The sequence below is a fragment of the Maniola jurtina genome, chromosome 4 (assembly GCF_905333055.1).
Source record: "Maniola jurtina chromosome 4, ilManJurt1.1, whole genome shotgun sequence".
Taxonomy (NCBI): domain Eukaryota; kingdom Metazoa; phylum Arthropoda; class Insecta; order Lepidoptera; family Nymphalidae; genus Maniola; species Maniola jurtina.
Genome location: NC_060032.1, coordinates 2,825,335 through 2,841,546, shown reverse-complemented (window position 1 = coordinate 2,841,546; position 16,212 = coordinate 2,825,335). Strand labels below are relative to the sequence as shown.

Below are 16,212 nucleotides of genomic sequence, written 5' to 3'. Positions count from 1 at the left end.
AATGCTTTTTAAGCGGATGTCTGCGTCATAATATATAGCTATCTGCATGCCGAATTTCAGCCCAATCGGCCCAGAAGTTTTTTTTTTTTTTAAAGAATATTAGCCATTTTTAATCATGACTAACATTCCCCTTTCCCCTCCAACTAAGCGTTAAGCTTGTGCTAGGAGTGGGTACGACAATAGTGCAACGGGTGGGGTTTGAACCGGCGACCTTTCGGATTTCAATCCACTCCTATAACCGTTGAGCTATTGAGGCTTTGTTTGAGCTGCGTGTTGATGGATCAATCAGTCAGTCAGTTTTTCCTTTTAGATATTACTAGATGATGTCCGCGACTTCGTCCGCGTAGATTTAGATTGTGTGTAAATCCCGTAGGAACTTTTGATTTTCCGAGATAAAAAGTTGCCTATGTCAGTTTCCGGGACGCAAGCTACTAGTACTTCTGTACCATTTATCTCGGTTAAACGGATAGGCCTTTAAGAATCCCGTGGGAACTCTTTGATTTTCCGGGATAAAAATTAGTCTATGTCCGTCCCCGGGATGTACCTAAGCTAACACTGTACCTTTAATCAAAATCCGTTAAACTATTGGGCCGGGAAAGCTAGCATACAGATAGACAGACTGAAAGACAGACACACTTTCGCATTCATAATATTAAGTTAGAAAGTTAGATTTAGACTTGGATGGATTCAAACCCGTATTCACAAACGTTACTATGAGGTCTCATAGTGCGCTCGAACGTACAGTGTGGGATCCACCAATCAGATGACTGTATCACGTCAATTTACAATGATCTGATTGGTGGAACCTACACTATGCGTTTGAGCGCACTGTGAGACCTCATAGTAATGATTGTGAATACGGCCGTCAGACTCTTAGTAATATCAGTTTCAGTTTGTCCCTTGTCAATATTTACTCAGTGCCCTAAGCTATGAGCACTGAGCAATTATACGAAAGCAATTAGACAAGTTGTATGGGTCCTATTGATTTTTACTCAACCCGGTCGGTTCGAGAACTCTTATCTCTGAACGTACTGTCTGTATTTCATGAATATTAACAATTGTTTACGTAAAATTGTTATGCTTTCTCAATCTATCATCAGGTTTCTTGAAAATTTTCCAGTAATATCAAAAATAATAACCGTTTGTTCAAAGGTTTGTTTGTTTGGGCATTGTTTAATCTAAATTTTTCCTTTTCCCTTTAACTAGGGATGAATTTTCTGCTACGTGTACGAGCAGTAGCGTCAACTTCGTGCGTAAATAAACTATACACGATATAAAAAACTAGAAAATTGAAAAATTTACATCTTTATGTCACGCTTTACTTCAAAATATTTAGTGCGCTTTAGTTTGTGTAAAAATCTTTTCTTTTGCCAAAATAGGCGTAATTCCAAACGACGACTAGCAATTATCACTTTACCGTTTTTGACTAAAAACCGGCCAAGTGCAAGTCGGACTTGCGCACTGAGGGTGGGTATTTTTTTCGACATTTTGCACGATAAATCAAAAACTATTGTGCATAAAAATAAATGAAAATCTGTTTTAGAATGTACAGGTAAAGACCTTCCATATTATGATACCCCACTTGGTATAGTCATATTACTTTGAAAATACCACATTTCAATTTTTTTTTAATGATTTAACCACAATGATGCTATAAGACCTACCTGGCAAATTTCATGATTCTAGGTCAACGGGAAAGTACCCTATAGGTTTTCTTGACAGACACGACGGACGGACGGACGGACGGACAGACAGACAGACAACACAGTGATCCTATAAGGGTTCCGTTTTTCCTTTTGAGGTACGGAACCCTAAAAATCTTGAATCTTATGCAAAATTCAATCACCTGGCCTCTCTCGTGGTGAAAGGGAAAGGGTGACACGCACAAATAACGTTGTTTCCGTCATCTGTGGAAAGAGCACTATTTTAGGTTCCACCCGCCAACGAGTTATCGCTTCGATGAAGCGGGCTCTAGCACGTTAGAGATCTAATTTAATTTACGTAATTAATATCTCTTCACCTTCTCCCTCAGTCAGCTAAGTAACAGCTGATTTTACTCTTTAGCATAGTACAAAGGCTACAAAGTCGATTATTTTTTGGCTTATATATCTAACTAGAAGATGCCCGCGGCTTCGCTCGCGTGGATTTCGGTTTTTTAAAATCCCGTAGGAATTCTTCGATTTTCCGGGATAAAAAGTAGCCTATGTGCTAATCCAGGATATTATCTATCTCCATTCCAAATTTCAGCCAAGTAACAAACATACACACACACACACACGCAAGCTCAACAATACTCAAGTAAGTGTTTCAAATCTTATTTCAGAGATGACTTCTTCTAGTTTACGTATAAAATATAAAATCTACACAAGTATCCTTACCAGCCCACACGCTTATTCCGAAAGCGTCACAGCGTCGAGTTTCCCCTGAATAATGGCTTTATTCAAAAACAGGTCATCAATAAATTACGTCATCCGCCTGGCTAATAAATTACTCCAATTGTGTCTCTCTCATGTCTTATCGCCATACGATATTGTTTTGACGACCTCCTTAGCGCAACGATGAGCGTGGTGTTCTATCTCATAAGGTCCCGGGATTGATTCCTGGCCGGGATAAATTCTTAATTAACGATTCGCAAATGTCGGGGCTGGTGGGAGGCTTCTACTACTACCCTATAGGCAAAGACGTGCTTTCGTACCTCAAAAGGAAAAACGGAACCCTTATAGGATCATTTTATTGTCTGTCTGTCCGTCTGTCGTGTCTGTCAAGAAAACTTATGAGGTTCTTCTCGTTGATCTAGAAATTTGGCAGGTAACTAGGTCTTATAGCACAAGTAAAGGAACCCTCGCTGCGCGACTCTAACTCGCACTTGGCTGGTTTTGCGATGGAAGATGGATATACTTACGAGTCTGACTCGCACTTGGCCGGTTTTGAAATGGAAGATAGATATACTCATTTATTTTACCACTCTAGTCAGTATGTACCTACTTATACATGGATCCGTGTTATAATCATTCTTGTAGCTAGAATTAGCTCTCATATAATAATAATAATAAAATAGGTAGGTAATAGGTGTATCATTTTGCTTCGCGGTTTCGCTGAAATGACATCCTTTGGAATATAATATCCTTTAAGTCATTGGTAATGTAGATAGAGATAGAGCAGGTAGGTGCTTACGTATATTTCTAGAATAATCATTTACTGTCATTAGTTCTGGTAGATAAGTAACGATGAGGCCGACCTAGATCCAAAAAATCCCTGAATAAAACACTCCGAACATGAGGCGAATATATTGTTCAGATTCACTGAGACTGCACGAATACATACTTGCCTATTTACGAGGCCTATGCTTAGGATGAACTAGAACTTAAAAATTGTAAAAACACTCATGATTGAAGTATATTTCTTGTTATATTTTTTTTTTCTTTCTTGTATATTAAAATCTACATGTACGTTTTCAGTGCTAAGAATGATGGCAATAATGCAGGACAGGAATAGCGAGGAAGTGCCCCGGGAGTTCCTCGAAACGGGGCGGACGGGACGGCGCAACGCCATGCCCGACATCCTGCACCCTCAAGGTGTGGAGATGACCACCGCTGACTTGCCTTCCAGACTGCAACAGCTTGTCACCACGGGTGAGTGAATGTATGACACCCTAGACAGCATGTAAATGAGCGAGTTCCTCGAGACGGGGTGGATGAAGCTACGCAACGCCATGCCCAACATCCTGCACCCTCAGGGTGCGGAAAGGAACATCGCCGACTTGCCTTCCAGACTGCAACAGCTTGTCACTACGGGTGAGTGAATCTATAGCAAAGATAGCGAAGAAGTGTTTAGGGAGTTCCCCGAGACGGGGCCGTGCTATGCCATGCCCGACATTCAAGGTGCCGAGATGACCACCGCCGACTTGCCTTCCAGACTGCAACAGCTTGTCACCACGGGTGAGTGAATCTATGACAGCAAGTAACGAGTTCCTCGAGACGGGGTGGATGAGTCTACGCAACACCATGTCAAACACCCTGAACCCTCAAAGTGTGGAGAGTGGAGATGACCAACGCCGATCGTTATAGATCAGCAGAAGTTTGTCAGATATTTTTTTTTATGTGAGAGTAACCTTTTACATAAGAAAATCAGAGATGTGTTAAAAATGCATTTGAGGATAACTAGACTTTAGGAATATTACCCAGCATCTGGATTAAAAATCTCCTTTACTCTACTAAAACTTGCTCGATTGTCGAGGTTAGTCATCACAGATTGTCTCTTTCGTCGCCTTGCCTAAGTTTGACCTGGCGCATTCTTCTCTCGTTATTTTCTCCAGAAAACCTCGCAGTTTTTTCACGCAAACATCCCAGAGTACTTGAGTTGCGCCGTAAAAATAAAGCGATAGCTTTTCATTTTGGATATTAATTCTGGATTGATTTTTCAACCAGTGGTTCTACGAGTGTTTCCGAATTTTCAAACGCTCAATTTTGACGATACGTAGTTTAGGTACTATTATCCTAAAAACTTATATAACCCCATTGCTAAGTGTGGCCTTGTTCCACCTTTTTTTTATTATGTAATAGTTGAAGGACAGACATCAGTGTAAAATGGAAACGCCGCCGCGCCGCAACGAATGACCCCACTGGCCTCGAATGAATTCATATAGATTGATTACTAGGTACACCACTGTAACATTCCTTCGACCTTCTCATAATTCTCAACATTACTCTGTAGAGGCTTATTTCATGTCACCAAGTATCCTGTAATTCTTAGTTATTGTCTCGTTGTTTACAACTCTTTACCAAGCTTTATTTCCATATTTTAATTTTTTCATTCGGATCGATAGATTCGATAGATACACCCGCCGATATACCAAGCTAGCCTTTGATAATATTGTTTTTTTCTTTTCGGTACATAATTTTTATTCTTGACTGGTAGTCAAGACCTAAGCCGCAAATGACTGCAATATTTTGTTGATGATTGATGAATCATCCTTTAATCTGGTAGCCATAATAACATTATGGCAGCTTTTTAAAAGCTCATGCTGAAAACTGTTTCTATAAATGCAATGCTAAAATCCCTGGCTTCCATTACACATGATCTGATTTGGAAAACTAAAACTAAAGCCTTTTGATAAAAAAAAATAAAAAAACATATTTGTACTCTACTTCATAAGCTCTATACAATGACATCCCACACCACATAATATTATTAGGGAAAGAAAAAAAATCGGCTCCTTTTTCATGCCCCCCTGAAAAATAATTTAATTGTATTTCTAATTCAATATTTGGTTTTGGGTCAACGTTCTGACAGCAAATACCAAAATTTCAGGATTGTAACTCATTTCGTCTTCGAGCTAGAGACCTTGACACGCGGACAGACAGACAGACAGCAGACAGACAGCAGAGCGACATTAATAGGGCTCCGTTTTTACCCTTTGGGTACGGAACCCTAAAATACCGGCCAAGTGCGAGTCAGACTCGCGCACCGAGGGTTCCGTACTTTTATTTTTCCGAGATTTTCCACGATAAATCAAAAACTATATGCACAAAAATAAATAAAAATCTGTTTAAGAATGTACAAGTAAAGCCCTTTCATGTAATATCCCACTTGGTATAGTTGTCATACTTTGAAATTTGAAACACATGTTAATTTTTTTATGTGATGTAACCACAAATTCGCGGTTACATGATTTTTACCCTCACTTGTGCCAAAAGACCTACCACCTGCCTTTCATGATTCTAGGTCAGCGGGAAGTACTCTATAGGTTTTCTTGACAGACACGACAGACGGACAGACAGACGGACAGAGAACAAAGTGATCCTATAAGGGTTCCGTTTTTCTTTTTTAGGTACGGAACCCTGATTTCTCAGTTAGCAAAATATGTCATTTCCACAGTATACCTTGCACGGTCTGTCGCATCTACCGAGGGGATTGGCACGTGCATCAGCTTGTGTGACGTCAATATCCAGTTTCTTCGACCAGGGATCGCTTTTCAGTAATACAATCGTAGCTTTAATTTTAAGTTTACGTAATTAATTATTATCACCATTACATCATTATCTTACAAATTCAAAAATTGACAATCAAAAAGTGTAGAATGTTATGGTACTCCATTTGAATAAATGATTTGACTTTGACTTAAATATGCTTCAGACATGTACCTAATTTGAATAAATGATTTGACTTTGACTTTAATATGCTTCAGACATATATGAATATACGTCGGTAAATTGAGCACATTGAAATGTTAATATTATATTCGTGGAATCGAAAAGTCTCGTTCTTATTAAACAACGTAATGAAAACCTCAAGTGCGGTTTTCAGGCGCCATTTACTGATTTCATGTAATACTTACTAACAATTAATGCGTACAAGTAGGTACTAATACTATTACACAGTAATCAATGTTCAACATACTATTTAATATTTACCTAATAAGTAGTAGAGCAACAACCAATCCCTTATCTTAATCCAATTTGCTACTTGAATTAAAACATAATTTCTAAAGAAATGTATACCTTATTACAAGCGAATTCAGTCGAAAATCTACTAATGTAATTATCGAAATTGATCAATTAAAATTTCCTTTTATCTTCAACGAAATATATCCCTTATTGCCATGCCATTAAGTTGATAATGCCATTGAAATATCAGTTTTACGGTTGGCGTAAAACAACATGACGATGTGGTTAGGCTCATTAATGTGTTATCACTTGGTTTTGACGACACAAATCTGATAGTTAATTGGCAATATGCTGATTAAACGACGTATCCACGAATTAATTATCTATATTACTATACCTACTTAATATTATAAAGAGGATTTAAGTAAGTTTGTTTGTTCGTCTGGAACTACTGAACCGATTTTGATAATTCTTTCACCAGTAGAAAGCTACATTATTCCTGAGTGATGTAGGCTATACTTTATTTTCAAAAAAATAGAGTTCTCTACGAAAATTGGAATAAACTACCCGTGCGAAGCCGGGGTGGGTCGAACCTTCTTTCAAGTTCAAGTTATCTCTCTTGAGTTCAATAGTTCTTCAACCACGGTTTTATTTATTGTTAGACATAAGAAAAGGGATTGCCTTTTGTCTAAGGAATATTTTTGTCAAATTTCCCTTTGACATATTTTCGTCCCAAGAGAAAGACAACAAGACAAAAATTATATGTATAATGTGTGGATACGAGACCTTACCTACTCTCGGAGGGTCAAAAGTAATTTCATAAAAATGTATTTCTGGCTTTCCAATTTACATCTCAACGAAGTTTTAGATAAATCTGCCCACAAACTCACTGTGGCGTGAAAATAAATAATTTGGTAGCATGAAAAATTATAATTTCTCCTCATCCTACAACGAAATTTCAGTGATCGAGAAACAGTATGGAGGTCTAAAATTAGGTCGACGTTGGCAGAGTGAACTAGAGTGAGGGAACTCTCGGGTTGATCCTGAATCAATGATATGGCAAATATTAGGTTATGTTGACGTAAAATCATAGAAAAATAGCGCTACTTTAGAGCTACCTTTGTCAAAAGTACTAACATTTGACGCCTGCCAGTGACATCGAAGCCTCGACATTTTGTTAGAAGTCCTCTAACTGTAGTGAAGTGTGACGTTGGTCTGTCTCTAGTCCTTCCGTATAGAATGACAGATTTTCGCCCACGCACCCGTAGCGTTAATTAAAAGGGGGTTATTTGTAGTACACTCCCTACGAACGTAGTTTAGCTCTCATTTGAATACTAGCCAATCAAATTCAATGAAATTTTGTAGATCCGTTCCAGGAGCTATGTAGAATTTTCTAGATTTCTATTAAAATATTCAGTTTCAAAGTTTTTTGTACGTGCCTACAAAATTACATCGGGTTTGATGGGTTAATATTCAAATGAGAACCAAACTGCGTTTGTATAGAAGGAGTAACGGAGAGTCCTCTGTGAAGTAGTGTTCACATTGCAATGTCAACTTTATCTCATTATACTTTGTTTAGTTAACTATAATATTCATTAATAACAGTTAATTTTATAGTTAATTAATTATCTTTATCTTTACGTAGTATAAAATAAAGTTGCTTCCCGCCGTCTGTCCCTCTGTACGCTTAGATCTTTTAAACTACGCAACGGATTTTAATGCGGTTTTCATCAATAGATAGAGTGATTCAATAGGAAGGTTTATGCGTATAGTTTAATATAGTTTTGTGTTAATTTGTTGAAATATGACGATATTTTTTCTAGATGTCGGAAGAAATCAAGCCGACTGAGAGCTTTCATCGAAATTGTAGTTTTACTCTTATGAAAACTACACTGATGTCACATTAGTATTTTACATTGCACCACGCATGTTATTTTTAATTGATGATGAATTAATATATATAAATGAGTCATAGCGCAAATAATAATTAATTTATTTGAGTCTGACATCATCCAAGTCATTCCAATTATCTAGAGTTTATTTTTCATCATCTCAACAATCAACAAGTTCATAGGAGTGTTCAATGCAAAAAAACCGACCAAGTGCAAGTCAGACTCGCGCACTGAGGGTCCCGTACTCGGGTATTTTTTCCAACATTTTGCATGATCAATCAAAAACTATTATACATAAATATAGATAAATGTATTTTATGTAGAACGCTGCATGTTAATGACGGACTGCGCCATCTATATAATATATATGTGAATTAGTAAATTAATTTTTTCGTGTGCGATGTAACCACAAATTCAAAGTTTTAGGATTTTTCCTTTAGGTATTTATGCTATAAGATTTGCCTACCTGCCTTTCATGATTCTAGATTAACGGGAAGTACCCTATAGGTTTTCTTGGCAGACAGACGGATAGACAGACAGACAGACAACAAAGTGATTCTATAAGGGTTTCTTTTTATTTTTGAGGTAGGGAACCCTAAAAAGAAAATAAGCGAATAGTATGACATCATAATATTACGTTCATCATAATAGATATTATATGGGTTTTGCCTGTAATAAGGTACAGTGTGTTTGTGTCTAGACAATGTTGCCTATGAATATGTTACGGCTGAAAGCCGAAATGCGGTTGCACCTAGTTTTAGCCGGCTACAACTAACTCTGGCCAGAAGCAATTGCTAAAAGTTAGGTGTCTCTATCAGTTGCTACATAGTTGGTTTTACTCTCTATCTGAGGTGACTTTACCACCCCTGTGAGGTATTTTCATTTGGTACAAGAATATTTTTAATAGTTCCAGTGTAAATAAAGAAAGAAAAATATTCAAAGGTACTTTTAATCGTCAAATGCATCCACCGCTGGTTCGGAATGCCTTTCCTACCGAGAAGAACCAGCAAGAAACTCGGCGGTTGCTCTTTTCAAAGATTTGATATACAATATTATGCCATGTATAAAAGTAATTGAAGTCCCGCGCCTTGTTGCAGCGAGCCGCAGGTCAAATCCACTCTCTTTTATCATTTACATAATCTTCAATTGTATGATAATGCTTTTTCAGGAACATATTTTTAATAGTTTTTTTTTTTAACTTGTGTAAAGGCAAGTCCAAAATTGATTGTATTGGGCACAATGCCCGTTAATGACCATTTGGATGGTGTTTTTTTTAGTGAGCTTTATTTTTTATGTTTTCAAGTATTCTTAAAAAATATAGGAAATAAATACAAAAATATATATGTGTATGTATACTAGTAACTGCAAGTGTAATATAAAACAGCTGATTATTATTTTCCAGATCCAGACAACCCTCAGCCGGGGACGTCAAAAACCGACATAGACTCGAGCAAAGTGGATGAGACGACGGGTAAAAAGGACAGCTGCAGTTGAGCTGTCTCCTTCGCACAGTCCCGAAGTATCGCGGACTCACTGGACTTGCCCAAAGCTAAAGTAATCTCATTCGGGGCCCTTATTCGCTATGACATAGAAATCGTATCACGATCGAGGAAGAATCGTTAGTTTGACATCCGTTTGATCTGTGATTGTTTTCGGAAGATGCCAGTAGTAGGAGTAGTACAAGTTTGAACTTCTCGAAAACTTTAATGGTTTTTGTATTAAATTTAATAATTTATATATGGAGTTAAGAGCTATCCATATAGGTCTCATCCATTGCCTAGGTTCTGATTTTATAGACCTAAATTTCCTTTTCAAACTCGCACAATCTTTTCTACGATTTTTTATTGCACAAACTTTTCTCTATAGATGTATGGAGGAACTCGACAAACAATTTAGTTTCACACAAACTCTTTCTAAGATTAATGATTTATTTTATGTATGGCATTGACTGTTGATTAGACCTATCTATTGGTGGATCTATTGATGACAGATCGTAACATGTCAAACTGATGCTTGATCTTGATATTTGATGATACTATTTACATAATTCGCGAGATATGGCGTGTCATACAAAATGACAATGTTTTTTATGCCGATTCGAAGAGTCAAAATGGTCATTGTATTGACAGATGTCTCATCAGTCTTAGTTCCGTGTAAATTCACTGCTCTATCAGCGCCAAAATGGCAATAGTCAAGTTGCTTCAAAACACATCGTTAATCGCATATCTAGCGTACTATGTAAATACTATTATCACATATCTATGTGCTTGTATGAACGTCTTGTTATTTGTGACGTCAATCTTGGCAATTGTTTAAAGACTTCAGTTTGACGTCACATATGCATTTTGCAAAGTTAAGATTTCAATGTCAAAGAGAGTCAGGGCTTGGTACTACATATAGTATTATTAAACACTGAGTAAGCGAGTAGGTACTCACCTTAGGTGCATATAATTATAGCTCTTATTTCCAGTGTGAGAGGGTAGATTGTCTAGTAAATAGAATAGGCATAATTTGGCAACTATACAGTTGTAACGGCGATGGCAGTTACTGTAATTAAAGCGTTTGCCAACTGTATGGTTAGCAAACTGTGGAAGTAGTGTGGAGGAGCATTGTCGAATTTATATTGTTTATTGTTACATTGATAGATTTGATTTTTTTGCAAAAACCATGTATCACAAATAATGTTATATGTATGTTGTTTCTTTTTATTGTTAAAATAAAACTTCTTTGGGTAGATTTGTGGTCGATTTTGTGATGGGTAATAACTTCAAAATCGCGTCACTGACATTCTAATGTTAATGTTGCTCGTAGTGCTGGTTAGATGTGTAAAAACTAAACTAATGTTACCTAATGGTTTTAATTAACAATTTATGAAATTTTAATTATTGGTACTTACTACGATTACTTTGAAAATCCAAAAAAAAAAAACTGTTATTTCATAGTTCTCAGTTTTCACTTCTGTTAGCAGTCTTCACTGACTGACAATTTTTGTTTTTGTTACAATTCACTTAGTCTAGATAGCTTTAGTGAAGTTATATTTTATAACAGCGACAAGGATCAAAAATAAATCTTTGATCTTTAAAAATAACTTTAAAGATACTTTCCAAACCGTATTTTTTTAACCACTCAAATGTGTGGGTTTTCTTAATATTAATTCCATAATGTACAATCTTAGCGAAATATATTTTATATGAGACAATGTTTTAACAAGGCTGCACAATTGTTTAGAATATCTTTGTATATTCAGATACCAATATGATGTGATCTAATATAAATAGCAGGTATGCACCACGATTAATACGATTATTTTGAATTATCTATATTTTGACTTGTATTTTGACACATGAGTCGTGGTTACGATGAGACTGCAGTGCTGCGAGAGATGAAGTTCGAACTGGGTCGAATTAACAATAATTCTAAAGTTGCCTTCAAACTACGGAAATATAACATAATATATATTACATCTAAGTGTAAACAGTGACATTTCAAAGTAGGGTGAGCGATATTTATATATTATATAATATTTCCGTAGTTTGAAGGCAACTATAATCATCGTAGTACATACCCGTTATTTACATTATAATATGCCGTTAGATCACGAATTAAGTTTAAAATACGATAAGAACAAATATCTAGAACAATAGATATAACTATGCCAACTTTTAATATCATTATTGTATAATTTTTTATGCCTTGGGGAAGCCTAGTGCCGACACTTACCTATATTAGTAATTATTGCAAAATAATTAATTATAGCCAATAGCGTACTTTACAATACAAAAGTACAATAAAGTAGTTAAAATGTCAATTTTAGGTTCAATTAGATACTACCAAGTTGTAGTGTGCCCAGCCTAGCAGTACAATTGCAGAACTACGTCTACGTCAATACGTAATGTGCATACATTTTGAGATCTCGCCATTTTAGCTCTGTTCATCTCAAAAGTACGATTTGGTCCTTAAGAGCTAGCATGCACCACGGTAAACCGTACGTTTTTTTCCACAAAATCTCTGAACTGAAGAACTACGTAATTCTCACTCTCTCTAATTTAAAGGTGAACCGTACTTTTGACAGGACAGCTGACATATAGAGCTAAAATGGCAATTGAGATTTTAAAATTTATGCATTATACGCCAAGAGAGCGCGCAAAACAAGTATTCCAATCTGAACACGAGGCGTATGTTAGCCTAATATTTGACACATCACCGATTCAGAATCAAACCGAGTTTTCTAGTTCTAGTTCACTCTGCTAATAGTATAAATTCGAAAGTTGTATCTGTCCGTCAGTTACCTTTTCATGGCCGTCATTTTCATCTATTTTAACGTTTATTTTGTTAGTACAGAGATAGCTTGACATAGGCTTAAATGCCAGAAAATCAGAGTTCCCACGGGATTTTCAAAAACCTAAATCCGCGTGGACGAAATCGCGGACATCATCTAGTCTCAAATAAGGCGCAGACCACACAAGTGAAAATATAGCACCGACTTTAGTGACGCTGTCAAATGTTGATGATGTGTTTGCGCCTTCTAACATTACGCTTATTGCACGAATAAACGCTTAATTTAATTAATACGACTTACGCAGACTGTTGCTTTGTTTTGGTATTGAGTACAATTTATTTTTGTGATTTATATTGAGTGAGAATTGCACAGATTAATATTAGATTTGTTTATAAGTTCTATTTTTAAATTTTGTAAAGGGTGCCATTTTTGTTTACACCAAAAACAAGTTATGACAATGGTATACTCTGTAAATACTTGTAAAAAAAATTACTGGGCTCTTTGTTAACTCAAGAGACGACGTATTTCTCTGGATCATCAAATTATAAACTATTGTCACTGCAGTGAGAATACAAGTTATAAGTTGAAGTGATTTTTACAAGTTTCGTTGATAGCTCAATAGCTTGAAGTATCATAACTTGTTTTTTGATGTAAACAAGGTGTTAGAAAAAAAGTGAATGTTTTTATTTAATTGTATTGGTGTATCTGTTTTTAATGCGGATATTTATGTACACAATCTCGAAACTATAATAATGGTCTAAATCTTAGTGCTATCTTTGTCTGCAGGGAGCATTAAGAAATGGACAGCAATATATTAATATATTTGCAACTTAGTTTAGAGATTGTATACAACCATGTAAATAGCATTAAGAAATTGCGATAATTATTTGCATGCGACACAGCAAGGTTGAGGTCTATATAGAGCACTTTGACTTTGCTCAGAGTTAAGTCAGTGTTAAAACAAGACAGTGTTATATCGCTGGCATAAGTCTGTCTCGTTTTAACTGAAACTTAAGTCTGAGCAAAGTCAAACTTTGCTCTATAAATCTCAACCTTAGATACAGGGTTGATTTCCATCGACTTCGAAAAATAAATAATGCGGTTTATACGGTTGACTATATTAATATAACGTCCTATATAATAGCATAGGCGTTTAAATTAACAGCTGTTTAAGCAAAGTATACATCGTGTGTTTTGCCGCGCGGAAAAGTAAGTGATGTTTTTGGGGCTTTATTACTGGTTTTTTTTAGATGTTGAAATCGCAAATAAGAGTTATACTTAGTACTGACTTATTTTACTTACTAGTGGATTGAACACTTAATTAAATAATTAATTTTTGTACACTTTTATTATGAAAATATATTTTTATTGTAATTCTGCCGCGCGACATAAAACATTAATGTGTACATGTCCAGAGGCTATAAGCTAAGAATCAAAAGAAAATACAGTAAGCTACTATAAAAACTTTGTGTCTTTGATCTATTTTCTACAAATAATTAGCTCTGTAACGACTATAACATTGCCTTGATATCTTTCTAACATCGAAATGTAATCAACGTCAATTTTTCGATGTTTTGATGTCTCGATTTTATTATGTTACTTATCTTTTTTAATGTGTAGAGAATCGAATATACGAATACATAATTATCTTCCAAAAATTTAAACTGACTCCAAAACATTGATATAAAAGGTCTAGATATACAAAATAATAGTTAGAGAGCGCACAATAATAGATGTTCCAAAAAGAGGGCTTAGTATTTTCAACAAAACATTTTTTGTAGCCCAGAAATATTTATTATTTAGTCATGATTCTGTCTTAAATCTTAATAATTACTTATCGATATGACAATTTAAAAAGTACCTAGTAAACATTTCATATGTCTATCTCGAAGTAGTATAAATATTATTATAGTGTATGTATAAAAATGCCGTAGTTATACAATTTTTGTACGTTTTATATAATGCGAATAATAATAGATACGATTTGCTTCAAATGTACATAACTTATAAATTAAATATTTAACCCCTGTAAAATCCATAAATATTTTGTTTTTTTACTTGGAGTGTCCTAAATCAAAGTAACTAAATTAAAATAGGCAGATTTTTTTAGTCCTGCCCATTTTAGTTGAGTTTTTGCCATTTCCATGAGTGTAAAAGATATATTTGTATAGTCAATATAATATGTACTTACCTAGTACGAGTTTGAATATCTCGGAAACGTCATCAGACTAACTGGCCGTCGATACGAATACTCGACTCGGCTCGAAGTAGGAATAGGTAATTTAGTTTGTGTGCATTCGAATGAACACCATTATTCTCTTAGTCAAGAGTGCATTTAAAATTCCGGATTAAAAATATTGAAAATGTACTGCTCGTAATTAACGCACATGCTGTATCACATAGGTCAATTATCTTGTCTATATATCCATGCTTATTCGTATATCAGGTACTTACCAATGCGGCAATGCCACAGATTAATAATGAAATAGACATCTCGTCTTTAATCTGTGCTTGCTGCAAATTTTTGGGATTCACTTACATACAGACATGAAGTCAAAAAGATATATTTTTTTCTCTTATAAAGTTAAGGTTTCCGTTTAGGTATTGTTAGTAAATAAAATGCGTGAATAGCTAAGGTTGTGCTGTAAGGCGCAACGTTTACCTACGAAATGGAGTAAAGCCGACGCAATAACTAAAATGCAACATTATTATCTTTAACCTATGGTTGAATTTCGTTATATTGAAAATAAATTGGTACAATGACAATATGTTGATATGATAAACATAATTTGGTATATTACCTACTGGATGTAAATCACAAGGCTTTGAGGCTGAAATCTTTAGACCTAAGACACTGTTAAAACGAGACAGATTTATGTCAGCTAAGCTGTCTTAAGTTAAAGTGCGCTCTATGGATTTCAACCTGAGTCTCTGCAGTTATTCCAAACTAAATGACGCTGAATTTGAGTTACTATTTAAAAGATGTAGTGCCTCAACTCCACTATCTTCTGGTGTGCATTGCGCCTTAAACGGGGTAACATTGTTTAAGTCGATCTATTGCTTTACACACCCTTTTTACGCCTTCGAGCGTGCTTCAGAAGGGGCGTTTGCCTGTTATCAGGGGTGTATTGTTGAACTTTGTTACCCTGATTTACTGAAAAATGTAATGTTACACCTGTTTTAAATTTTAACCAGTGTATAAAATACACTGAACATACTGAAGAAACAAAACAAAATACCTAATTATATCATATTCATGTATTGAACTGTAATTATTGGCTATCTATCTAGCAATATCTATTCACATTTTACATGATCTCTTTTATTTTCATATTTCTGTAATGAAATACCTACAATCTACATACATTATATAATAGTAGTTTCGGTATTGTCTTTTCTGAGATGTGTAAATAAATAATACATACTGAATTGTATTTTATTTATCGTTGTCCAAGGATATTATAAAACTTCAAATAGGCAAAGCTCATGCATTCGTATTTTTAAAACTGAAGACCAATTCGTACACTTGTGTGTGTGACACGCATACTAGTAGGTACAGTACCTATGCGTAGTGGCAGTTGGCACTGACTAATGAGCTAATGACTACATTAGATATTTGCGCACCTTTGGCTAAAATGACGCCTACAAGCATGCT

General features: G+C 35.5%; 1 protein-coding gene across 3 annotated transcripts in view; it reads left to right on the top strand.

Moving 5' to 3' along the window:
* The window catches only part of LOC123864399, a 30,007-nt gene that overhangs the window by 7,377 nt on the left and 6,418 nt on the right, over window positions 1-16,212 (top strand). Inside the window, exons 2-3 of one of the 3 annotated variants that reach the window (XR_006795761.1) lie at window positions 3,459-3,632; window positions 9,681-9,993. Coding sequence is in view for 2 of the 3 variants with exons in the window: in XM_045904805.1 (XP_045760761.1) it covers window positions 3,459-3,632; window positions 9,681-9,772 (266 nt within the window). In the remaining variant the exon portion in view is untranslated. Of the gene's footprint in view, window positions 1-3,458; window positions 3,633-9,680; window positions 15,987-16,212 lie in introns of those variants that run through there. The other 2 variants (XM_045904805.1, XM_045904804.1) reach the window with 2 other exon arrangements.